This window comes from Rhinolophus sinicus, chromosome 16 (genome assembly GCF_057876585.1).
Source record: "Rhinolophus sinicus isolate RSI-liver-muscle chromosome 16, RSI-T2T, whole genome shotgun sequence".
In the NCBI taxonomy this organism is placed as follows: Eukaryota; Metazoa; Chordata; class Mammalia; order Chiroptera; family Rhinolophidae; genus Rhinolophus; species Rhinolophus sinicus.
Genome location: NC_142516.1, coordinates 136,076,048 through 136,102,184, shown reverse-complemented (window position 1 = coordinate 136,102,184; position 26,137 = coordinate 136,076,048). Strand labels below are relative to the sequence as shown.

General features: G+C 41.8%; 1 protein-coding gene across 2 annotated transcripts in view; it reads left to right on the top strand.

The window, feature by feature from the left end:
• Nucleotides 1–14,865: 14,865 nt before the first annotated feature.
• SH2D4A (SH2 domain containing 4A) overlaps nucleotides 14,866–26,137 on the top strand; it is a 58,284-nt gene continuing 47,012 nt past the window's right edge. The window contains exons 1-3 of one of the 2 annotated variants that reach the window (XM_088793619.1): nucleotides 14,866–14,884; nucleotides 15,376–15,445; nucleotides 20,316–20,692. In XM_088793619.1, the coding sequence (XP_088649745.1) occupies nucleotides 20,512–20,692 (181 nt within the window). In that variant the 5' untranslated portion in view covers nucleotides 14,866–14,884; nucleotides 15,376–15,445; nucleotides 20,316–20,511. Of the gene's footprint in view, nucleotides 14,885–14,980; nucleotides 15,056–15,375; nucleotides 15,446–20,315; nucleotides 20,693–26,137 lie in introns of those variants that run through there. The other variant, XM_019742023.3, reaches the window with a different exon arrangement.

The window sequence follows — 26,137 nt, the reverse complement described above, 5'->3', positions numbered from 1 at the left end:
AGGGTTCCCTTTTCTCCACGTCTCGCCAACACTTGTTTGCTGACTTTTTGATAATAGCCATTCCAACATGTATGAGGTGATAGCTCTTTGTGGTTTTGATTTGTAAATTAATTATATTTTTAAGTATTTAAATCAAAGAGAATAATTTTCAAGCCATGTTTCACAACCACTTAAATAACACCATTATTCAAGGAAGTTAGAAAAGTACAGAGGCACCTTAAAAAATTATTTCCCTTTGTGATGTCAGTTGAAAAGCCAGTTAGACAGCTTTACTTCCAGGCAGGTATGCTGGCTTGGGAAGCATAAGCTCCAGCCAGATGCTCACATACTGAGTGACTCAGGGATATTCTTGTCGCTTCGTGGCAGGGGAGGCCAGCACTACAGATAGATTATTGTCTGTGGACTCCGAGCATACTTTAGAATTGCAAATTGGTTGATGCAAATTCAAGAGGAATGTGAAATATGACAAAGAAAATTCCCAATCTATTTTTCACTCCAGGATTGCCAAATGTATAATGGTTATGGACACAAAGTTGGTAGTCCATTGGCCTGGGTTGGTATCCTAGCTCTACCACGCATTAGCTATGTGATCTTGAGGAAGTAACGTCTCTGCCTTAGTTTCCTCATCTGTAACATGGAGATAACAACAGGTTTACTATGACAGTTAAATGAATTGAAACATGTAAAATATGTGCCTGGCACACAGTAAACACTAAATCAATGTAAGCCATGTTTTTATTGAGGGCTGTTTCAATTGTTTACTAAGAGAGACACCAGTCTACACAGGGCAGTGGGCTCTGGACCCTTTTCCAGGACTACATCCAGTTGCATAAATCAGCAGAAGAAAAGAAAAGGTGAGCAATGACAAAATCAATGTGACTCTTTGCTGCATCCACTGTACATATCATTTCTGTCTACACATGTACTTACATTTTGTTGTCTATTCATGCTATGTGATCTACAGTCATGGAATTCTCAAGGTAGATAGCCTCCAGGAAGGAGGTAATAAACTGTGATTATTTAGTCAACTTCCCCCCCACCCCCCATTTCAAAGTATATGATAGGTAGAGGACAAAAATAGAGCCAAACAAAGAAAGAAAGGGGAGGGCATAGGAGCCTCTTAGAGAAATGAGAAAAGATGCTACCTCATCAGTGTTTTGAGTACTTAAATTAATCCTGTGACAGTTCAGTTGCCAATTGGACTTTTTACAAAAATAGATGGTGATTGGGACATTTAAGGTTCGCGTAATCTTTTTGCCCAAATAATCCTAGTCTTCTTCTATAGGATCCTAGTAGAAATCTACTTGAAGTCTTTGCTATGTCAATCTGAAGAAACCTTTTCTATCTTGCCTTTTTACATATTCCCCTACCTATCACTATTCTGAGACCACACTAACACTCAGCATTTTATGTTTTGACTGCTGGATTGGATCCTGGAAAATTATAACTAATTCAGCTCCTTCAGTTTAACGTGGACTTCCATGCATTTGTACCACTCCCTTTGGAAGTGCTGAGAGACAAGCTGGGGGACATGAAATGGATTGGAAAGGCTATCTGAATGTCAGAAAGGATTCTAGTCTCTAAAACTTCCTATGTTATATGTTATCAGCCCTTCACTAATCACTGTATAATGGGACCTGGATCTGATGTCATTTGACCTTCGGCAGACGGCAGAGTAGTTTTGAAATTCATCTAGGTGTATCATCATGAGAAACACCAGAAGGAACCTTTATATCTTCCCAGACCTTTGTTCTTAATGAGGCTCCAGCTACTTCCATCACTGATAAACGTGTATTTGACACATGGATACTACATATAACTGGCCTGCGTTTGGATTTTAGATTGATCTTTAAGAATGAAAAATAAGTTAAATTATTATAGGAATACATGTCTAGTCCTACTGACACAAAAGAATTTCTAGTCTTGAATCATTCCACACTTAAACCTCAAACCATTAGGTGCCTAGTTTATGAAAGGAAAAAGAAATTGACTGACAACTGGATAAATTTTGTCATGGACTGGAAAAAAAACAGACTACTGGCATTTCAAAATCTTCCCCATTTATTCTTTATTATAAATAGGTATAGAATAATTGTCAGAACTTGGAAATTTACTGCATATGTTTTTAATTCCATTTAACTCAGAATCTAGGCTAATTCATTGTCTACTTCTCAAGATTCATGAAACCGTAGAATTTTTTACCTTTAGTCTCCTTTCCTTGTAAGTTTTCCATTATGTAGATGAGGAAACTGGGGCTGGAGAAAGGAGTGACTGAGTCCTGGTCTCCCCATTTGTTCTGTTATAGCCAAGATAAGCCTCCAAGTATCCCCACTCCTCTTTCCATTCTTCAATTGGTCTTTATTCTACTACAAACTGTCATCTCTCTTGTAATCATGGGTCATTTCTACAAGAAAATAGTGTTCAGTTTATAGGGACTCATTTCCAAAAGTATAGGTGTTGTAGTTAATGACTAACTCATTACTTCCAAAACTTGAGCTACAAAACATTTCTTTTGTCTTCTAATGAAGTTAGTTTCTTACCAAAGAACACAACCACACCAGATGTAGGAAAGCAGAAGCCAGTCCCAGTGCTGAGGATTGTCACACTGAGAACCACTTGAGGAAGAAGGGAGCCTCCAAGCCACAGTGAATACAGCTCCCACCATGCCAAGCAGAGGGCAGCACATGGAAACAGTGCAGGAGAGAGGGGATGGTGGCCTCAGGCCAATAGATGGCACATCCCCAGGGAGGGGAAGGAAGCGGTTCCATTAGAGCTTCCACTAAGTTTAACAGAACAGTAGGAACCAGAGTGTACGTCACTCCATAGACTGAGAACCAAACGACTCCCGCCATCATGGAGCTAATAGTTCTTATTGAGAATGGCCTGTTACTCAGGAGCTACATGCCTCATAAATAAAAATAATCCTTTCAAATTACCTTAGTAAAACCCAATTAATTATATGCTTGCAATTCAAACATAAGATTTGTGCTTAAAAAACTTTATATTACTGCACTGCAACACGTTTGTCGTCTTTATTGTACTATAGTATTTACAGGCCGTAGCCCGTAGAGGGGACAGTTTATTAAATAAAGAGTCCAGATTCCACTGGTAGAGGGATTTCCTTTAGGGACCCATAACAAATCCAATGATTAATGAAAATAAAGAACATCTTTAGAGTTGTCAGAATCAAAGAGTCTTGGACTTATGACCTAACACTGAAAAAGAAAGTGCAAGATGAACAGTCCATGAAAGAGCAGAGAAGGACTGATGAGAACGTCCGGGGAGACCAGGAGCATGGGCACTCACAGAAGATAAAGGAGGAGTGAGTTTCAAGAAGGATGAGACAGCTCCAAGGTCAAAAGCAGTAGCTAGGCACTGTGAGTTGGGGATTAATTTGTGTTCATGGGATTTGATGAATTGGTGGACATTTGTTTGCCATAATAAAGGCAGTTTTAGTGAGAGGACGTGGTTGGGAGCACTGAGGGTGGGCCAGAGTCTGAGAGCAAAAGGTTGGGGGTGAATAGCTGATGAAATGGAAGCGCTTCATTTAATTTATTATTTCAAGAAGTTAGCATGAGAAGCAGGGGAGAGCAAATTGAGGGAGTTAAGGAAGGGATTTTTAGGATGCGAGAAGGTTGAGTATATTCATTGACTTAAGATAATTGTCAAAATAGAGAAAGACTCAGAATACAGAAAGGAGAGGCTATGATAGAAGATATGGGAGAAGCAGAAAGACGTGGAGTTTAGTGTGGAGATGAAGAGGATGACCTTCAAAAATAGGAGGTACTGTGATAGGAAGAAGATATGAATGGATATGGAGGTCGATACATTTTTAGGCAGGGGGATGAGATAGAAAGAGATTATAGGGGATGTTTACAACGTTTATAGCTGTCAAGTATCTTTTGATCATGTTAGGAATTCTCTACATATGAATCCTGCCTCCACAAGTAGAAACCAGGTCTCATTCCCCTGCTGCGAAGGTGCAGGCATGTCATCTAGCTTCTACCAGTCAGATGTTTCTTCATGAGATGTTGACTTGGAGGGGAATACCGTAAGGAGGTAGGTATGTGTAGATTCCATATTGCGGTAAGTGAGGTAAAGTGTTTATCTCTTCAAAAGTCATCAAAACAGAATTTCTGATGTCCACTCCTGAGCATCATCAGTGCATGGGGCAAGCTCAAGTTTGGACTTTGACAGTCGTGTTTGCTACAACCACCCCTATGGCATGGTGGAGGCCGGGTGGCTTCTAAGCTAGGTCTCTGGTCCTTCCAGAGACTCTCTGAACTACAAAATAACTTTATAACAAATGTGACATTCAACCAGTAGATTGGATTCTGTCGTTTGTAACGAATAACCTTGACTGATACACCCAGCATGTCTAAAAGCATCAATTTTCTCAAGAGAGGAGGTCATTTGCTGAAATCAGGAGGTGAGGGCTTGAAGAGTGCAATAATGGTTTAGAGTAGTGCACGAGAACACCTGGAGAAGAAGCTGACCCAAGACTAGCACAACGATTGATGGGAAGCCTGAGGGTCCAGCTGAAGTTAGGGCCATGACTCATAGTAGCCCTTATCTTCATTACTGTTTAATTTTCTTTCTCCAGCAAAGTAGGAGAGAGAGTAAGATAATTGAAAGCAATGACAAGAAATCAACCAAAGAAGATAAGGCTGGAGAGAGAAGAAGGAAAGGGCAGAATTTGGCTGATAAGCCCATAAAATTGGGAAATCAAGGGAATTAAAGTTTCTTTGAGTTAAAAGAGCAGTATAGTATGAGTGAATTCATGAGAAAGCTGGGAGATTAGTAGGTTGTGGACAGAAGTCACTATATTTAAATATTAGGTTTTAGAGATAGAGAAGATCCAGGTCAAGGACAGATCCAAAGGAGTAGAAGATGTCTCTGGAATTAAAGAGACCCAGGAATGTGTGACCTATGCTGTAGGATGAATCATCCACCTCTGTAGATGGTGAAATTTCCTAGAATGATGGCAGGAATTGGAGTGGAGAAAAAGACTGTATCAAGTGTCAACGTCTATGAATGAGATGTGGTGCTTGGGAGCTGAGTAGGTGACAGTGGTGAAAGGGATGAAATGGTATAGCCTAATGTAATAGTCTAAAGCTGTGGAATGAGCTCTAATACAAAAAGGAGGTAATAGACTAGAAACAGCAGTGGTGGGTGACAATATTTAGAAAGGAGACAAAGCCAGAACTAAGGATTATAAAACAGAAAAGTTGACATAAATGGGCAAAATAAGCTTTGGACTGGGGCAAAGCAACTTTGTCATACAAACAACTGTTTGTAAAACTAACAAGAAAGCAGGCATTCTAACCATAAAGTCTGTTGATTGTGGACACACTTTCTGAAGATAGACTCAGGAATCGGCCATGTATAGCTAAAGAATAATTCAACTTGTTAGCACCAATAGAAATTTCTTTCTCCTATCCATGTAATCATTTCCTTTTGTTTTCTCATAAAAACCCCTTGCCTTCACTCTGTGCTAGAAACATATTTGGGTTTCTGCCTGAATCTGTACCCCTGAATTGCAATTCTGTGATCACAGATAAATGCAGGTTGTCTCTCACTTTGGCTTTTCATTTTTATGTTAACAAAACCCAGTTTAGCAATAAATAAGGAAACAGACCAGGAGAGGGTGAAGGTTGTAGTAAGGTTCTGATTGTCCTTCATTTGGTAAATGATATTACCACAAAGAGATGAGATGTCCCATGAGCAATAACTGATCTCAAATTTTAAATGGTCTAATTTTGTCTAAGGTATTTCTAGGACTAATGTTCAGAACTCACTAAGCCACACCTGAGACCACATGAGACTCCTTCAGACATCTGAAGATGTTCCTACGTACCCCAAAGCATTCTTTTGTTTAGACTAATCATCCCAATTCCTTCCACTATCCTTCACTTAACTTATTCATACTTCTCTGTAAAAACTACACTTGGGTGTGATTGATGTCATCTTGAAATGTGGCACTGAAATCAAACAAAAATTTCCAAAGGCAATCTGACCAAAGGAGAATATAGTGGAACTATCTCACCTTCCCTCCCTACATCCTAATAGCTTCATGGAGTCAAATGAGAGACTTTGACATTATTTTCTGTGATGTCCTCATTCTTCCCTCCATTCCCTTCAAATGTACTTGTGCCTGAACATCAATTTGCTCATTGATAACAAGTGAGGAGAACAATATGAGTATAATGTTGGTGAGGAAGTTCAAAGGCAATGCATGGGTGATAGGTGTCTCATGGAACTTGCAGTAGCACTCAGGAGGCAGGTCATGAATATTCAGATTTTGTTTTGTTTGTTTAACCTGAACCTTATGTATAAAACAAGGAATATGTGACTTGCTCAGGAAACTGCTATCCTAATGCCCAAATTACTTCCTGGTTTAAATCAGATTAGCATAAGCTGAGAGCGTTAATGTGGCTTCCAGAGATGCCTAACCTATCTCCGTACAACAATTACACACTGGGAAATTATGATTCATACGAAAGGCACAACCAAAAGAAGTACTCAATATCCTGCTTCTATTTGGCACTCTATTATTTGTTAAATTATACCCTTAGGCTTAATAAAAAATAAAATCTATTAAAAATGTACTCTGAAGTCACTTATAGTTAACAAGTTGAGGTTTGTTTGATGTGAAACGATCACCTCTTTTCTAAAAAACAACCCAAGTTATCGTATATCAGACCATAGTCTCATCGTCAAAATACCAGATAAAACAAGGTAAATTGAAGTTAATAATAAACAGGAGGTAACATAGTTTTGGGAATGTAAGTTTCCAGGCTGCAAGATCTGGTTTGGGGCCATTCCTCCTAAATGTCTCTGCTAGTTAATGTCAAACACAGTGAAAATAAAATTAGAAATGAGAAATTATGAAGTGATGAGGAGTCATTCATAACATTAAAAAGTAAAGGAAATTTTAAATAAATTAATTATAAACATTGAACATCATATAAAATGTTAGATAAGAAGTCCTCAAAGGTATATTTTAAAGTAAATGAAACTGGAGAAAACATATCCACAGAAGATAGAGAGGGAGGCAGGCTGTTTGTACAAACATCATTAGATTGAGACCTGAATTCTAGTCTTTAATGTCCCCCTAAGTTTCCATGGGCAAGTCATTGTCCGTCTTGGGAGGGAGGAAGGGAGGAAGAAAGAAAGGAAGGTCTTTGTAGCAAGTACTACAGTGGTTTATTCTAATTTATAAGTTGTTCAGACACTCCACGTCAGACTTCTGCACAGAAACAAGCCATGCCAGGACACAGGGGAATAAACTCCGAGCTTCCCTGGACACACTGTTCATATTCCAGAGAGTTCTGTATTAGATTCTGTGGCAGACTGTTACACTAATGGTTCTCATTGAGTTACACCTTCCATATCCATGCCACTGTATAGTCCCTCCTGTTTGGCTCTGGATTGGGCCATGTGGCCTGCCTCAGCCAGCAGAACATCAACACATGTGCTATAACGCATTGGAACTCTCCAGTCCTCTTAGAATGCTGCCACTGCCATGTGAACAAATGGGTTTAGGCTCCTGGAGAGTGAAAGGCCACATGCAGGGAGTGGCCCAGATATTTCACCCTGTCCCAGGTTCCAGCCGACCCACATGAGTGAGCCCAGGCAAGACCAGCAGAAGAACCATCCAGCCGACCCACAGATCCATGAAAAATATTAAAGCGTTATTGTTTAATGTTGCGAAGTTTTGGGGGTGGTTATTATGCAGCAAAAGATAACTGATACAGCTGGAAAGATCAGGCCAGAGGACTAAAAATTTCTAATTAAGAAAATGTACCTAAAATCCTAGAGCCTTACAATCCTATTATGTGTTAAGCCTCACTGACAATCCCAAGAGCTTCTGGGACTGCCCCATGAATTTCCACCAGTTCCTTACAAATAAGCTATAGGAAGATGGAGGGAATATGAGATAAATTTTACCATAACTATCAGAGTTTGTCATAGATAGGACGCAGGTCCCTGCAAGTCGATGTAACATATTTTCTCCTGAACACTCACAGTTTTGTCTCTGTGGCCATTGTGGTATTTATACTTTCTACTCCTTTATTAAAAACATTGTAATTGTTTTTATTCGTGGCATTTTCCCCCTTTATATATTGTGCTCATTGCCATCAGGGACTGTTTCTTTTCTTTACCTCCCCTCCCCCAGCAATCACAGGAATTTACTACATTTGATAAATAAGCAGAAGCAATCATTGATTTCCTTTTCACTTTAGCAATGGAAACCACAGACCTATAGATTTTAAACATGTTATTTGAGTAGGAAAAGAAGGAAAAGCAGGAAAAGACGGAAGAGGAGAGCCACGTGTGGCTTCTGTTCTTAACTCAACTATCCCAGAAGTGGCTCTCCCCATTCTGTCTGTATTTTTTGCCTTACCAACAAAAAGTTTCATGATACAAATATGTAACTCTTAGGAAATACTAGGAGGAGCTGAAGAAAACAGAATTCCATTCTAACTATAATATCTAAGTAGAATCAAGATGAACATTTAAAAAACAAGTATTCTCTCGTGAGCATTTTCAGACCACAGTAAGAGTACCATCAGGGGAATGCTACACTCTTTGCCTCGATCTGTGTACTCAGAAATCCATCTCTGTGCAGTTAGTCCTTCATTAGGGATGACGGGGGATATACAATAAATAAAATGCACAAGTCAATCTGGAGGAATACGTAATCTAGTTGGAGAACAAAAAATAATGAACCTGTTGAAGACTAATTCAAGATGGTACATTACTAACATTGTAAGACAAATCATGTAAATAATGATCCTTCTGTGTCAGAGTTCTAGAAATGCTACGTATTTTAAAATAATACAAAGGGTGCCAAAAAAATGTACACCCATTTTAAGAAAGGAAAAAATTGTATTAAAATTATACTGATGGTAACCACTTTGAGCACCTCTTATAATTGCAGAAATCAAATGTGACTTGTATTCATCTTTTGTTATCAGTATATATTGAGTATTACAATTTTAATATGGTTTTTTCCTGTCTTAAAAATTGGTATACATTTTTTTGGGCCCCCTCTGTAGTTACTTGACGTGTGTCATTCACATCCTAGGGATAAAAGATTTATATCATTGCATATAATGAATGATAATTTGAAAATTAAGAAAATTTCAAGGGAGAATAAAAATAGAGGCATATGATCCTGTGGCAAGATAATAATATAATCCCCATGAGACTGTCCTTTCCATTCCTACAGAATAGCATCTCATCTCATAACGTTCAAGTTACAAGAGCCATTCCTAGGGTTAAGATCGTTCCACAAAACATATTGATAATTTCTTAGGTTACAAAGCTACTTAACCTTAATTTCCAAAAATGAGTTTACCCAGACTATTCAGGGAGGCACTGATTGTCCCTGGGCGAGCCCAAATTTAGATTCATTCATTTCTTCAACAAACATGTATTAAGTACCTACACTGTCATGTACTGGGCTAGGCTCTGGGGATACAAACATAATGAGACAAAGTTCCAGCCTTCCTAGGTAAGTAGGGGGAATGACAGAGTGCCAGAGGCAGTAGGGTGTAGGGGAAAGAGGCTTAGTTGTTAGAAGTCCTGCGTCTCAGGCCTGGTCCCACCACTACCCAAGCTACTGTGTAAACTGGTCAAATTATCGAATAGGTGTCCTCATTTGTCAGTTAAGATCAAAAGACCTGTCTCACCAAACATGTTGTGAGGATTGAATGAAATAATAGCTTAAAAGTGTTCTGGAATGTTGATCTGTACAGATTTATGGTGTCATTGTCATGAATAGCACACTCAGAGGACTAGAAACTATCTCTATCTGACCAGTAAGTGTCATCTCTTTAGTGACATACACTATTTTCTTGGAGTCTAACTAGGAAATAGTATTTTTTTAAAAAACAGTAAGACTAGAGCCTGTTCTTCCTGGGCATTTAATTAGACGTATTATTTAGCCAGGTTAGGAGGGTTACTCACCATGTAGCAAAACAAACAATACAATTCATGCTTTTAAGACAGCATGGAGCAGAAATTCCTCTTCTTCCATGAAAGACTCTCCAAATCATTTCTGAATGCCAGATGCATTCTTCCTTCCTCTCTTGTGTAAACCATGCCCCTATAAGAAAGGTGTGGATTCGAGGCTTCACAGGAAAGCACCAAAGGAAAGTAAAACTCACTTAAGAAATCAACGGGGTCATGTGTTCATTTAAGAAATCACCTGCATTCTCATTACACTCCTGGTATTGATTCCTCAGTTCCTTCTGCTGTTCTTCTTCCTTCTCCTAATGCTTCTTCATCTGGTCAGGATTTGACCTAAGGGAACACTCGGAACTGACTGATTGTTCCATCAATACCTGCTTATTATACTTAGTTGAGTCACAGCCTCAGCTTTGTTTCCTCCAGAGGGGCCTTGAAAGCTTAATGTGGTCTCTGAAGGTTTCCTACTGTGATCCAAGTGCTGTGAGTAAACTGGAGTGGAGTCCTGCACACCCCACATCTGGCCTTGAACTAGTGCAGCCGTGAAGGCAGCATCTGTCTGCCTCTTCAGCAAGAAACAGGTATTTTATGTTAGCAGAGAACACAGGTAATGGTTCTCTTCACTCTTACTCCTGAATTTGGTATAAGGTAAATGAGCTAGTTCATTTAACGTAATATAATAACTGTAAAGATTATGTGTCAGAAACTCCTTGTTTTAATTCTGGATATACCACTAACTAGCTCTGTGAAGGTTAACCTTGCTTTCCCCCCCCTTTTTTTTTTCAGCTGTAGAATGAGGTACAAATAATGTCCAGATTCCTTCTAGTCTAGATTTATTGTCTTTCAATGAGGACTTGCAAAGATGTAGTGTTCATTCTCAATGAGGGGCAGGTGTGGTTATATAAATTCTGAATAGATATAGACTCCTTTCTCTAAAGGGAGATTGCCTTCTTTCATATTTCCCTATTTGTATAGCATGATCTGTCATTTATTGGCCATAAGTTTCCACTATACTGGATACTGTACAAATTTCCTTGTCATTGAAATACTAACATGCCAATAAAAACCAACTCTCTGTGTCAAACTTAAATAATGGCATGCACTGTTGAGGCCATAACCTGACTCTTATTTAAACATACACCTAGAGGAAGATACAAAGTGTCCTATTTAACCCAAGGGTAGAATGAACTTCAACTTCCAGTTAGTGAAGAGTCTTCAAGCAAAGACTATAACTGAAGGAAGTGGGGAGGGCAGGAGTTCTAGGGGGCAGAACTAAGGCCACCTCCAGAAGAGACAAGGAAGTAACAAAGATCACCTGGAGCTATGTGGTGTGGGCAGGGAATCTTTGGGCCACAGAGGGAAGTGCCCTCTTCAACTAGAAGGCCAGAGGGAACATCTGAGTTTCATAACTCAGTTATGAAATTTTTCAACACACATGGGATTTATAGATGATGTAATACAGAATTGTACACCTGAAATCTATGTAATTTTACTAACAATTGTTACCCCAATAAACTTTAATTTAAAAAAAAAAAAAAAAGAAAGTTTTCAGGTAGCAGTAAAAGGAAGGAAAGTAGCAAATCTTAGATATATTGGGCAGCCATAGTGAGCCAAACACTGTCATCTCATGCATTACATTTAATTCCCACCCGATTAAATGATAGTCTGGGTTTGGTGGAACATCTATCTCTGGACAAGGTTATGGGACTTACTTCAAGACCAGAACCAAGAAGATGAACATCTAGTTTCATGCTTATTTTAGTAAAGTCTAGGGGCTGCTATTACTATGCCTTCAAAATTTCCCATCACCAATTAACTTTGTTTCCACACACTTAGTGGTTCCCAACCTTGGCCACACATTGGAACCTCCTAGGATGCTTTGAAAAAATGCTGATGTCTGTGCTCCATCCTATTCCAATCAAATAAGAACCTCTTGGGGAAAGGGGCAAAGGGACAAACATTAAATCTTCCTAGGTTATTTTAATATGCACTTGAGAACTACTTCTTTGCTCACTGGCGATAAACGCTTATAAAACTAAAATAAATTTGTGTACTTTTTGCAAAGATTGCACATAAGAGAGAAGTTAGGAAATCAAAACCTGATTCTGAAAGTGGTAACAAGGAAGAGATGAGATTTTGGTTTTATTAGCGTTAGGAGGCCTACTCAAAGCTGCCCCTGGGAATATCCAAGGAATGCCAGAATTCTAGAAAGAGCTTGCTTCTGCTCCTTTCTCAGAGCTTTGATGGGTAAAAAAGTAATGGCTACCACAGGCTTTGCACAGATGTCCCATGTCACTTAATGTAGGGGTTGCCCAATTCTATCCACAAGCCTCGGGTCAGCAGTTCCTGTGGGCTACAGGCTGCTTACCACTGCATTACAGAAACACAAAAAAACAAGGGATGTCTTCTCAGCAACCCAGACCATGGATTTGAGGAAATAATTCCATAAAAGTAATTCAAGGAAAAACATCACGAATTAGAGTAATCTAATTAATTCAAAGATGAATGTAAAGACCAATAATTTATCTTGATATTTATGAAGATGAAAAAAATAAAAGCCTGTAGGGAGTCACAAAGAAATGAAAATAGCTCAAAATCAATTCTAACTGCTGGCACAAAAGTGAAAACATCGAAGACTTTCAGTAAATGTTTTTTTATGAATGATGACTTGACAGATTTATTTTGAAACTTGATCAATTTTTAATAAAGTTGAAATATTTAGTCTTTTTCTTTCACATCTACTTCATATTCACTGTGAAACAAATATATAACATTAACTCTTTAAGAATTAAAAAAATGTGGCTCGGGTTTCTGATGCTGAAGATAAAATATGGCAAGAAAAATATTATTTGTGTTTATCCTATTTTCTTTTATAAGAATAAAACCTGAAGGTAACTTTCATTTTCTGTAGGACCTGAATACAAATCAACCTTATGAAAAGTAAAATGACAACGTTAAAAAATTAGTATATAGCATATAGTATATAGAGATTTAGCCTTTCTCTTGCAATGCTGGCTCTGGATGGGTATTCGGGCACCCCAAGAACACATGTACTGCTGACGCCCATCATATATGACACCCATCATACATGGCCAGTGGCCAGCCAACAGTAGATACTTAGCACCTGTGCCTGCCAAGACTTGGTTGCCCCGACCTCACATTCTATCAGGTGTGTTGTTGCCACTATGTGAAGGCAGCAATCCTCCTCACAATGCATCCTAGACCATGGAGCGGAGAAAGTTTATCTACTAAGAGCACTGGGCCAAAAGGAGTGAAAGAGCTATGAGGGCCTCATAAGTCGTAACAGAGCCACTTGATGATTTTTAAAGCAATATAAAACATTTTAATGTCTATTTTTGAAATTAAGAAAAAAATACATTTTCTGTTCCAGATTATGCCAGTAGAAAGAGGAAATACCAGGAGATGGAAAAGGGAACAAAAAGGGAAGGTGGTAGTGGAGAGGGGAGACAAAGTGAAGAGGATGCAGAAAGAATTACACAAATAAAAGGAAAAGAAGGGAGATATTTACAGATAGAGGAAAGAAGCATGGGAAGGAAACATGAGAGGAAAGGAAAGCGATACTGGGCTCCAAGTTGAGTGAATGATTGTACTATGCGTGTACAGTCTGAATTCATTTGGGCTGTTAACAGCCATTCAACTAACATGCACTGCATACCTACTGTATTGGTGTTGGAATGGATCCCCCTCAGATAAGGGGGGACTACTATACTAGGAGGTGAGGATCACTGAGGCTGACTTGGAGCTTAGGTAGCAGAAGAGGCAAAATCCATAACATAGGTATAAAGTGGTAACTTGAAATTACAGTATCTGATGTGAAATAATATAAGCTAATATGTTTAAACACTTACTGCCTCCAGGAACTGTTATGAGCATTTCACATGTATTATCTCATTTAACCCTCACAACAAATTAATGACGTAGGCACTGCTATTATCCAGAGGGGAAAACCAAAGGACAGAGAGATTAGTAGCTGTTATAGGGACTTGTCAGGACACGGAAGAAGACTGAGTGTGGAGAAAGTGGCTGTTATCAGTGTCCTTTGAAATTTTTACTGGCTGATGAACCACCCTTTATAGTTTTACAACTGTTCACTCCACGAAGTGTTAGAATTCATTTTCAGCTGGCTAACCAGATGCAAATGACACTCCAGCCAAAAAACACCCCAGAGGCCATCCATTTGACAAGCAATGGGAACCAAACCAAAACTAGAAATTCTCCCGATAGGATCCCTAGATTGATTCCTAAACAGTTAGATTTCTACGATTGATCTCTGCCCCAAGGCTCTTTCTAACAGCTTGGGCGGCCCAATATGAGTGTCTTCTGAAGTTTGGAGAGGCTAGGAATGAGAAAATTTCATTTTTGAACAGAGCAAGTCAGGCTCCTGAATTTATAGGGAGGCTGTGGAGAGCAGGACTGAATGCTCAATGTTCATTGCATCTCTTCTCAACCCGTGCGATCTGGGGTTCACCAAATCAAGTTGCTTTTCTCCAAATTAAGCTGTTTCTCTCCACTCATTCTGAATGTCCCTCTTCAATGGGAAATGCCCTTCAGTGTCTCTACTCTGCTTCTTCTCCACTTTTCCAAGACTTCCTTTTCCTATCCTCAGTCACCTTCTACCTTCATGCACCACCCCAACCTGTTCTTGCTGCAATTTACAAGATTCTTGACCTTCTTAACCCTTCCTCCAGATTTCTTTGATTTTCTTTCCCTGACGCTTTTGTTTTCTGTTTCCATCTTTCCAGCCTTTCTCCTCCTTGATCAAGTGCTACAAAGCCACACAGGTACTGGCAAGTACCTGCGCCTGAGAGTTTGATCATTTACTTAATGGCAACAAAAGAAAAAGAAAAAAAAAGTAAGCTCCAAGAGACGAAGGAGCAGAACCTGAGAGGTGAGCAGACTTGGCCCGCGGGACTCAGTGTAACTGAGAAGGGCCTGCCCGCCTCCGCAGGCTCCACCTTGCAAGAAACCTTGAGCTCTGTGGTGCAGATGGGGTAGGGCCGCTGATATTAATAAGTTCCACAGGACCCGAGATGGCAGGACGAGCCATCGCAGACTGCAGGTGGTTGTTTTTTGGGGGAGCGGTGGGGGACGCTGGCCTGCGACCACCGCCCCTTAGGCCAGGGTGAGTCCAGGACAGCAGGCCTGGGATGCAGCAGGCCGCCGGGCCCCGCCGCCGCCCGGCCCTGGAGCGTGTCCAGGGGCTCGGGTGGGGCCGCGAGCACCCAGTCAGTCACCCCGGCATGTGGGCCGCGGGTGGGGCGGAGCGGGCGGGCGGGGGCTGAGAGACGCTGTTTGCCAACATCTCACCGGAGTGTTTGTCCAGCCAGCCTGTGCGGCTCACGGGCGCCTCTCCCCGTTCCTCCTTCTCTTCCCCGACAGCTTGGGCGGCCCAACTGGACGTGGCGGGTGCGCGGGTCGCCTTGGCAGGCGAGCCCAGGGACCTTCACAGGTATGTGCCAGGGTGGAAGGGGAGGCCCAGAGAAGATTTTCTTTTTTTGGGGAGGGGGGGGAGAGGCGGGGGTCCCCGAAGGGGAGAGTGGAGGATGCGGGGCTGGGGGAGGCGGGCGGCGAGGCCCGGATCCCCACGGCCCGCGCCCCTCCCGCGACCCCTCTGCCACGCCCGGAGCAGGCTCAGGTGCGAGGCTGGTCGGCGAGCCCGGCCGCAGCAGGCGGGCGGCCGGTGTCCGGTGTCTGGTGTCCGGTGTCTGGAGCCGCCGGCAAGTGATCGGTGGCGCGGGAGGGCCGGGGGCTTACCGTGACGGTACGGGGGAGCCCCGAGGGGGACGGCCGCAGGGTGCAGGAGAGGCCTAGGGTCAGTTCTGGGCTGCGGGCGGGGCTCCAGGTCCCCGAGGGGCGTGTGCGCGCAGGTCAGGCGAGGTTCCGCCCGGGAGGGAGCTGGGGCGGCCGGGTGGTGGCCGCGTGGGAGGGTCTGGGCTGGTCTACATTTTCTGGACTCCTGTCGAATAACCCCCGGCGCCCCGCGTCTCCCCCCAGCTGCCCTGGCCTCCCGCGGCCCCGCGACGGCGCCCCAAGCCGTGGCGCGGCAGGGACTGCCCTGCTGACGAGCATACGCGCGCTTGTGGGTAGCGCCCTGGCGGCCTCCTTCGCCCCAGACCTTCCAGTAGAGTCCGGGGAAACGGTATCACCGCTCCAGCACCGAGGGTGCCCGGTGGGGTTGGGGAGCCGAGGGCGGAGGCCTGCTACAGACTCAGACTGTGACCCCCAGGCAGCTCGGTACCGATGACCTACCTCCACCAAGTGGGCACCCCGGCCGGCTCCTGCCCTCCGTTTTCCCGCTGGCGCCCCAAAGGGGTGGACGTGGAGACGACGGGACAAGTTACAGAATTTTTCAGTTTTCTCAGAGTTGTCTTTCCTTCCCCAAGAGTCACAGGGAAGAAACAAGCACGGCACCTTTCTCTAAACTTAGTCTCCTCACCTCCTAAAAGGCTCTTATTTGATTGCCTGTTTAATAGAAACGACTTAGATACAATATTTTTGAAGTGAATGATTAAGTGGAAGCATATGTGGGCATAGATTTGGCATGTGAGTGGAATTTTCTAGATAAATCCGTGTGTACAGTAATTTCAACTTTCTGAAGAATGGTATATATTTACAAAACTCACCAAATTGTTCTCACCTCTGGTAATTCACTTTATCCTCAAAAATGGCCCCTTTGCTGATAAGATTAATAAGGTAAAGTTGAGTCAGATAACTGAAAATCTGAAAACAGAGCTGAGGGTACTGAAATAATTAAAATTCAAACTATATTTTAAACATTAAAGTTATACTGTCCAGAGTACAATCTTTTTATGATTTAGGCTGTATCTCAGGTTGGGTTTTTATTTTTATTTTATTATTATTATTATTATTTTATCTCAGAGTCACTAAAAACACAATTTTTGTTTTGTAAAACAGGACTGTGAACGGTGTGAGTCAGGCCAAATCTATTATCCTGGAAAACAGCTGATCCTATGACCCTTTAGAAATTTATTTTTGGAATAAATAGCAGATGTGGGCTTGTGGCTTGTCATTTCTCTCTTAAGAAAAAAGTGCTGTAGAAGAAAACCAGTTAGCTGAGCTTTTTCCTTTTATTGGATCTTGAATAACTGGAAGTTTGCTGCACTCAATATATTAGTGGAAAGTCATTGGAATTTGAATCAGTGTCAGCAATGATCGTCCTATCAGGGAGTGAAAGTGAGAAAAACAATGATTGATTGATTTTCTCATTTCTATTTCCTCTACCCTGGCTCCAGTTGTCTCTGTAACTTCACATAGATTATCTGGCATAGTCCTCAAATTATAAAGATTCACAATGCAGGCCCTCATTTCATAGATGAGGAAACTGAATTCAGAGAAATGAAGTAACAGCCAAAAGTCACACAGCTCATGAGAACAAAGCTGGGAGTCCGGGCTGGGGTCCCTTGCTGGTTGTCCTGTGAGCTCCCTGTGCTCCTTTGAGTTTTCCATCTCCTCGCATAGGGGAGGAAAGAATTCATTCACACCAGTAGGAATCAACAGGCTTAGAATGGCGTGCATATTATTCAGCAGCCTGACCACCACCATTGTCAACTGAGTCCCCAAGTGTTCTAGGACACAGGGAGCCAGTGTCTCTCCCTCAAGATTCACTAGTTAACTTTAATGCTAAAAATCCATGTTTGCTACAAAAGGCAAACAAAACATTTAAACCATGAAAACTCTTGAGCATCACAGAGTTGCTGTGGAACTCTTCACACTTGTGCCATTTGTGCTACTCCTCGTGGTTATGTGAGTGGGGAAACGGAGAAAAAAGTGAGCAAACGACATCCACACCTGGGCCAATAGGACAGTCAGTTCCTTGCTGTCCTTCCCACGTGGGGTCTTTTCAACACCTAGACTCCCCTAAACTTAATCTACAATTACCGGGATGAGGCTTCTGCCAGAGAGGCATACCGTGTCATGCACCTTCAGTTAAGCGTTTCCATTGCTGCAAGAATTTGCTGGTCTTCCTTTGGAAATTTCAAGGATGGTACCACATCCTGATGATGCTCTGATTCTGGGCTCACACTGAAACTCCACTGTACTGTTGAAATATAGTCAAGCCGACTTACAGCCAGACTGCCAGGCTCCGTCACTGCCCATCTTCATCTGTGAAATGGGTCTAGTGAGGGATTGAACTCCAAGGGCTATTGTGAAGATTAAATGCGTTAATACATATAAAGTGCTGAAGGTAGCGGCTGGCACTGTGAATATAGGAGCTCTTATTACCAGGAATATTCTGGGTGAGGGAGAGGGGAAGATTGTGAATTTTGTACTTCCAGGATCTTAGTTTTTAGGTTCTGCCCATGTCATCACTGTTGCTAGGATTCACCTCATTCAAAATGGGGGACAGAGCAGAAGCCTCAGGCTTCATTGGGCTCCTCATTTTCTACCATGTTTTATTTCTGTGAAAGTCAACCATTCTGGAGTCATGGAATGGGCCAGCAGAAAGACGTTCATCGGAATGTCAAGGAGTCATTTATTTCGGTTTCTTACTACTTCATCTCAGCACTGGAATGAAGTATGCTGAGGAAACCAATTCTTCCTTTGGTTCCCATCATGTGTAGACGAGAGTGCAGCATCTGGAAACTTCTCCTTTAGTGTAAAGTTAGTGGGCCCCACTCTTCAAGAAGCTGTTAGAATGCAAAGGTTGAGAAAGCATCACAGGACATCAATTCTGTGGCTCTGATAGCCTTTGAAGCAAAATACAAAGGTTGGAAGGGGGCCTGGGGATAGGTTTGCCTGACTGAATTGGAGCCAGACTCTGCTTTTAATTCTTTTTACATTTTCTCTTAATATTTGTGTTCCGTTTGCGTTCTGGTAGTTAACTGCCGCAGGAGATTATAGGATACAGTTAGCAAGAATAGTTGTAGCCTCAATAAAGGTCCCTGCTACACAATGAATAGTTAGCGAATGGAACTATGTGCAGTGTATGCAAACCACTCTGGGGTTTAGCTATTGAACGTGCCTATCTCAAAACACTGGTGTAAATGGAGAAATCGTTTGCAAGGAAGAGGAGGAAGAGGGGGAGACCAAGGACACTCCCAAGGGGTTGGAGGACTATCACAATCTGACTGTGTGGATGACAAAGTGAAGGAACTAGGAGGCTAGGTGACTAGTCTGAAGTTCAAGTGCATTTTAACTTAGTTTGGAGACATGAGATCTGAGCGGGCATGGGTAGATGGTGAGATTACTGAAACGTTATTAACATCAAATTATTAGTTCATTTCTTAAGATTTTAGGTGATCCTGAAAAGTCTCAGTAAGCAAGCTTTGTCATGTATTCTATCATATTGAAACAAATTAAGTCTTTATCTTCCCCAGAATGGAAATGTAAACATGTAAACATAATTTCCTTCTGATTCCAAAAGTATGAAGGTTTGCTATTAAAAAAAAAAATCAACCAAACAGAAATGTGGAGAGTAGAATGAAACCTTAGTGAAATTGCCACCACCTCTTTCAAACAGAACCATTGTGAAACCACTTGTGCATGTACCAGTCCATGGCTGCTTTTTAAAGGAGTCCCTAATAAACTATAAAGCAAGGATCCTTTGTGATGAACCTAAAATTTACAGACCAGATCACCTCTCCATTCCCCCAGTTTATCTGGTGTGTAAATTTAGATTTTATTATATTAAGTTACCTGGCGAACTTCCACAATATACGTGAATGTTTTCTCCTGCACCTGCATTGTTTTCATGGTTCTAGTGGGTTGTCTGGAAATTGCATTATCTTTCTGTGTGGATGAAAGTACATAATTGTACTTATTCAGTGCTGCTTTTAAGGGAAAATGGGAAAATTGCATTGTGGTCTAATTTTTATTTCTTCTTTTTCCCTTCCTTGAGCATGGTTCTGTTTTAGTTTGGTTTGAGGTGGGTAATTCTGTGTAATCTCAAAAACAGTATGTTGTTTTGAAATAAGTTGTTTGGGAAGAGTCTTTTAAGTTCTTCCTGTGCCTTTTTTTCTTACTTCTTTTCTCAGCCATACAGTTGGTGGTTTGTTAGGCTCTGAAGTAATAATATGTTTGCTTGGTTGGGGGAAGGCCAAACCTCTTAATTTTTTTGTTTCCCTGAGATTGACCTGTATAAAGTTAGGGTTTGTTTTGTTTTGTTGATAAAGTATCTCTGGAAATTACGGGATAGAGGTTACACAAATGTTTAACAAAGCGTGCCTCGGCTTTTCTTCTCTTTTCCCCTGAACTGAAAAGCGATACTATATTTCCTCCAAGCTTTATTCATAAGCCTGTTCTTGCCCAGCGTTTACACATTTTAATACTGCCTGGTTTTTGGTTGTCGCTCTCTGCAGGTTTGTGAACGGCATTTTGGACAGGATGTTTGGTGCAGGGGACCAAGAGCCAGTTTGCTGAAATACTGTTCCTGTCATTCGGGACTGCAGGGAGTCTCTGAGAAGGGCCATCCAAGTGCCCGCCAGGTGCAGGCACACCGGGAGGCCATTTTCAAGAACTTTTGCCACAGGTGTAAAAGACTCCAGACCTGCAAAGATGCTGAAACAGATACTATCAGAGATGTACATAGATCCTGATCTACTGGCAGAGCTCAGCGAAGAACAGAAACAGATCCTGTTCTTCAAGATGAGGGAGGAACAGATCCGCCGATGGAAAGAAAGAGAAGCAGCAATGGAAAAAAAGGAGTCCTTGCCAGTGAAATCCAGACCAAAGAAAGGTAAACTTAGCTACGTCTCTTCTGTGACTGTGTGAGGAGAATGGCTCCCGGCTTGTTTTAACATTTCACATTAGTCAGAAGCAAGCTAGGTGTGAGTTCCAATTTGGTAGATTCACCCTAAATGTTACTGAGATTCGAATAGTGCAATTTATCAACTTGAAGTCTACACTTGCGTGCGCATACACACACACACACACACACACACACACACACACACACACAGCAACTACCCTGGGGTTGTGTAAGTAGATCTTTTACTCGAAACCAGACTGACCTTAAGCTGAAGTAAAAAGTCAACTGTAGAGTTTGATGTGAGGGGTTTTAAGGAAGGTTTCTCTCCCCCTTATTGTAACAAATACCTGGTGTTCTATTTATGAGCATACAAGGTCCTTGCTTCAGCATCTTTATAGAATTGTGTTTGCATTTCTTAGATTTTAAGAGATTTTTCTTTGAGTTATCTTTTTTTTTTAAAGGAAACTCCCTCTTAAAATACAAATACTGCTGTAAGGAAAAAATCCTAATACTAATTTTTCAGTGTGAGCTAATTTTTCAGATATATTTTTTTCCTGATGCAAGGAATCCCTTGGTCGCTTAAGAGGGCCTTTTGAGACCATGGGGGAGGAATTCTTTGTACATCAAGACTTAAAGTACATACATGCACAGTCATAGGAAAGCACACATTAAACACTCCCGCCCTCTCTCCCCACCACCATCGAATTCTGTCATGGATGAATACCTAACTTGTTTTTTAAAAACCCACAGCTTCCAAGGTCACTTACACAGGTATTCAAGACCAGTCTCTTCTCATTTTTTTTTTTACTAAGCTAAGGAAAATAAAATCATTTGGAGTTTCAAAGATTGAGAAAATGAATCTTACTCGCATGCTGGTATATATTCGCACACAGACTCAAAAAGGAAGTCAGTTTAGTAACCCTTACCTTATACTGCTTTTTGTGAAAGACCTTTTCCAATTTAGCCTTTATAATGACATGGAAATAAATATGAGTATCTCGTCTATTATTGTTACTGTCAATAGCAGCTATTCGCTCAATACCTGTTTTGTCTGACACTATGCAAAGCACTTTTACACACATTATATCTTGTCTTCACAAAACTTCTGCAGAAAAAAACTAGAATCAGAGAAGTGAGATATGCAAGGTCACACCTCCAGGAAGTGCCCAGAGCCATTGGATTTCATGGTACTCTACAATATCCAAAATAGAAGTTTTCCTTCAACAACTAACATGTGCAAACTGAAGCATAACCCCTTTAACTTTCTGAACTGGTCTCCATGCTTTATTTAGTCAGAGTTTATCAGATATAACTGGGCCTCCTTGGGCACCATGTTCACTGTGGACATAACACTGACGTGATGGGTGATTTGGGGGATAGGTGGAGAGCTGAAGGGTCCTTCCCCCTAGACTTAATGGCCCAGACTCTTTGTAAGACTGTAGGCTTCTTATGTTTGCTGAACTGATCACCTCGTGGTGACTTAGGATGGCTATTTCCGTGTCTTTGCTTAAATCCTTTCTTTGAAGAGTTCTGAATCTACCTCTCAGCAAACCGATATTACTTTATTAGTTAAATGATCATGAAAACAGTATACTAATACACACAGTGAAAGTTCTATCAGTAATTCATGGAAAAAGTTTATTACGCCCTTAAATGTAACCCTTGGAAAAACATATTTTGCACTAAGCTAGTTCCTCTTCTCTCTACAAAAAAGGAAAGTTTTTGAGATCTATCCCTGTTTCCCCTAAAAAGACAACACTTCTCCATATTCCTTCTTGTTCTGTCTCTGAAGATAAAGCCACAGATGGTACCAGCAGTGTTATCATGGCAGGTGCGCCCCAGAGGTATGTCTGGGCTGCAGACCTACTAGCCCCTGGCTCTTGTTTGTTGAGACACCTCACTGTGTGCTCTGCTCCTTTCAGGCCTGTGCTCCCTGCCTCTCCTGCCCCTGCCCCCACCCAACTTGTACTGGGCTCACTTAAGGGCTGCTTTTTCTTCAAACACTTTCTTCTTTACCTATTCTGTGCTCGATTTCCTAGCCAGGCTGAGACTTTGGAGACCGTCATTTTCTTGGCTCTTTAAATATCTGTTTGAGTTTGTTTGGTTTTGTTAGTTCAGTTGTTAGTCCAATACATTTCATTTTAAACATTTAAATCAATATATCTTATGTCTACCCTTCTACTCCTTTACACCGTTCTGGCTTACCACTTAACAGTGCTTTCATTGTCATCTGCTCATTTTGCCTCTACAGTCCACTGTGGTGATTTTTCAAAGCACATCACTAAAATGTTTGGTACTGTGCATCCCAGGTGTCTGTCCACCTCTTAGTAATCTTAAGTCTAAAGTAGGAGGGGGCTGAAAAACAATCAGAAGTATGGATTTAATTCAATAATAGATCAGAAAAGCACTTCAAAATGTGATTCTTAGGGAAAGAATTATAGTCCTCCTCTTCCTGCTGCGGTATAACTAGGGGTCTAGGGCTGTGTTGTCCAGTGTGGTAGCCACTTGCCATATGTGGCTGTGAGCACGTGAAATGAGGCTCGTCTGGATGGAGGTGTGCTAGGAGCATAAACGACCAGATTTCAAAGAATTGGTAGGAAGGAAATAATGTAAAATACCACATTAATAATTTTATATTCATTACAATATTGACATGATAATATTTGGGGTATCTTGGGTAAAATAAAATACATTAAAATTAATTTCACCTGTTCTTTGGGTGTTGTAATGGGGCTACTAGAAAATGTATAATTACTGACATTTGGACAGCGCTACTCTGTAAAAGTAGCACCAGCCAGCACTTACTGAGCTGATGGTATATCAGAGCCTGAGTTAACTATATTATCTCCTTAAATAATCACAGCCAACCTGAAGCAGAGTTACTTTTCACACTTTAGAGATGACGAAAGTGAGGCTGGGGGACATTAACTAACTTGGGCAGGGCAACAGCTAGTAGGTAATGGAGCTGGAATGGACCCTGAGTCTGACTCTGCCAAAGCTGGAGCTGTTGACAAATATACTGCATGTTGAGCTTACCTGGAGCTTCATAACAGTTACCGTTGTTTGCAGGTACCTTGCGCACATCTAAAACACATGCGTGCATTGGGGCTCTGCCATGGAGCCTTTATTCTGTGTGACTTTTTCTGGTAACACGAACAGGGCAGGCCTTTACTTAGTAAGAGGGTTGCCCAGCACTTGTTTCATTGGGTCTCTGGATTATCTCCCTGGGGCACCTCTTCTACCTCTTAGGGTTAAATACCACCTATACACCGTGACTCTCAAACCGATATTGCCAAGCCAGACCTCACTTGAGCTTCTGTCTCAGGGTTGTTTGCCCAATGAACGTCTCCACTTAGAAGATCCATAAGCCCTGCAAGACTGAGGTGCCACCAAGTTCATCAGCATCACCCCAATTCTCCCTACCACCCCTAGGCCCGACTCGGCCTCTCATTCTCTGTCATGATCAGGGCCACTGCTCTCTCCCTAGTCACCGAAGCTGGAAACCTGGAAGCCGCCCGGTGACTCCCTGACTTCACCGCACACCTAGATTTTACTTCATCTGCTCCATTCCACACAGCTGCCCCGACCCACCACACTGGCATTGTATTTGTTATTTCATTGAACCTTCACAAGAGTCCAGTGAGATAAACACTGTCCTTCTCATTCTCACAAGTAAGAAAACAAACTTAGAGAAAGTAATTTGTGTGGATCACTGGTGAATGCAGGATTTGAAGTCAGGTTCAGATCTACTCCAAGCCTGTTGTGAACCCTGGTCCTGGCCTTCGTCTGTCCCCCTAACTAGGAGCTTGAGAGTTTAACTGGGCTTGGTGTCTTGTGTGCACAGCAGCCAGGTGTGGATAATAACAGCTGTGCTTGCCTTTCACCTCCTGAGCTGGACTCCTCTCCTGACGAGTTCCCACTTATGTCTGCCACCACCCCTGCCCCAGACGGCAGCCCTGCAGGTTCCTCCACATCCACTCTGTCCTTTTGCCTTTGAAATAAACAAACAAATGTATTAAAGTTTTAAAAGATGGACTTGAGCATCAGTAACTACAGGATTATTACCCAGGTTAACAAGTCTAGCAAACAAGGAGGAAACGGACAGTCGTGCGTAATGTCAGGAAGTCCAGATAGGTCTCTCCTTGGTCTTCACTAAAATGCACGTGGGGTTGGATCTCGATTTCTTCTGGCCCATCCTGCTGTGTGAAGCCCTGGGGTGAATATGTTGGTGACCCCACACCCCAACTTGTCCAGCTGACTTCTGTTTATGTTCGTTATCCCGGCATTCCTTTGGGGGGTTCACCTTTTAGACTCCGAAGTGTTTCAGTTTGGACGATACAGTCCGAGGCTGTACACACCACAGGTTTTGCAGTCATGCAGACCAGTTTTGAATTCTGGTTTCTATTTCCCTAGCTCTATGACCTGGGGCAAGTTGTTTACCTCCCTAAGCCTCAATTTTCTTTCGGTAAAATAGGGTTATGATAGCCTCAGGTGATACTCTAAATATTTAATGGCAGACGTGGCACAAGCATCAATCAGAAGGAACATAGCAAGAGCACCCGAGTCCCAGGCGCCCCTGCCAGCCAGGCATTCCTCTTTTACTTTCTGAATCAAGGAGGGAGGTATCCAAGAGGAGCGGCCAGAATGGTGGAGATACTTGGGAGGGTGGGAGTTTAGAGAAATATATCAATATTTTAACAACCTGCTTTTCTCAGCCCTGATGATACCCCCATTGCATTTAAATTTGTTAGGGGTCCCCCTGGTGTTGATACTCTTCTGTCTTCTGTTAATTCAGTCCTTGACCTTCTCTTTGTGGGGATAGGGTATATAGCAGTCCCCCTCCCATCCATGGTTTTGCTTTCTGAGATTTCAGTTACCCTCAGTCAACTGCAGCCAGAAAACATTAAGTGGAAAATTCCAGAAAAAAACAATTCAGAAGTTTTAAGTTGTGCACTGTTCTGAGTAGCATGATGAAATCTCGTGCTGTCCTGCTGTGTCTTGCCTGGGACGTGAATCATCCCTTTGTCCAGAGTCTCCATGCTGTATATGCTCCCTGCTTATGAGTCACTTAGTAGCCCTTCCGATTATCAGATAGACTGTCTCAGTATCACAGTGTCGTGTTCTAGTAATTTTTTTACTTCATAATGGCCCCAAAGCCATTCACATAACTTTTATTACAGTATATAGTTATAATTTTTCCATTTTATTATTAGTTATTGTTGTTAATCTCTTACTGTGCCCAATTTATAAATTAAATTTTATTATAGGTATGTGTATATAGGGAAAAAAAATGTATATATAGGGTTCGGTACTATCCCTGGCTTCAGACATCCACTGGGGGTCTTGGAATGAATCCCCCATAGATGGAGGGGACCTACTGTCTAATTCTTCTCTCTCCCTTTCACACCCTCGCCTGTTGCTGTGGTAGGTAGT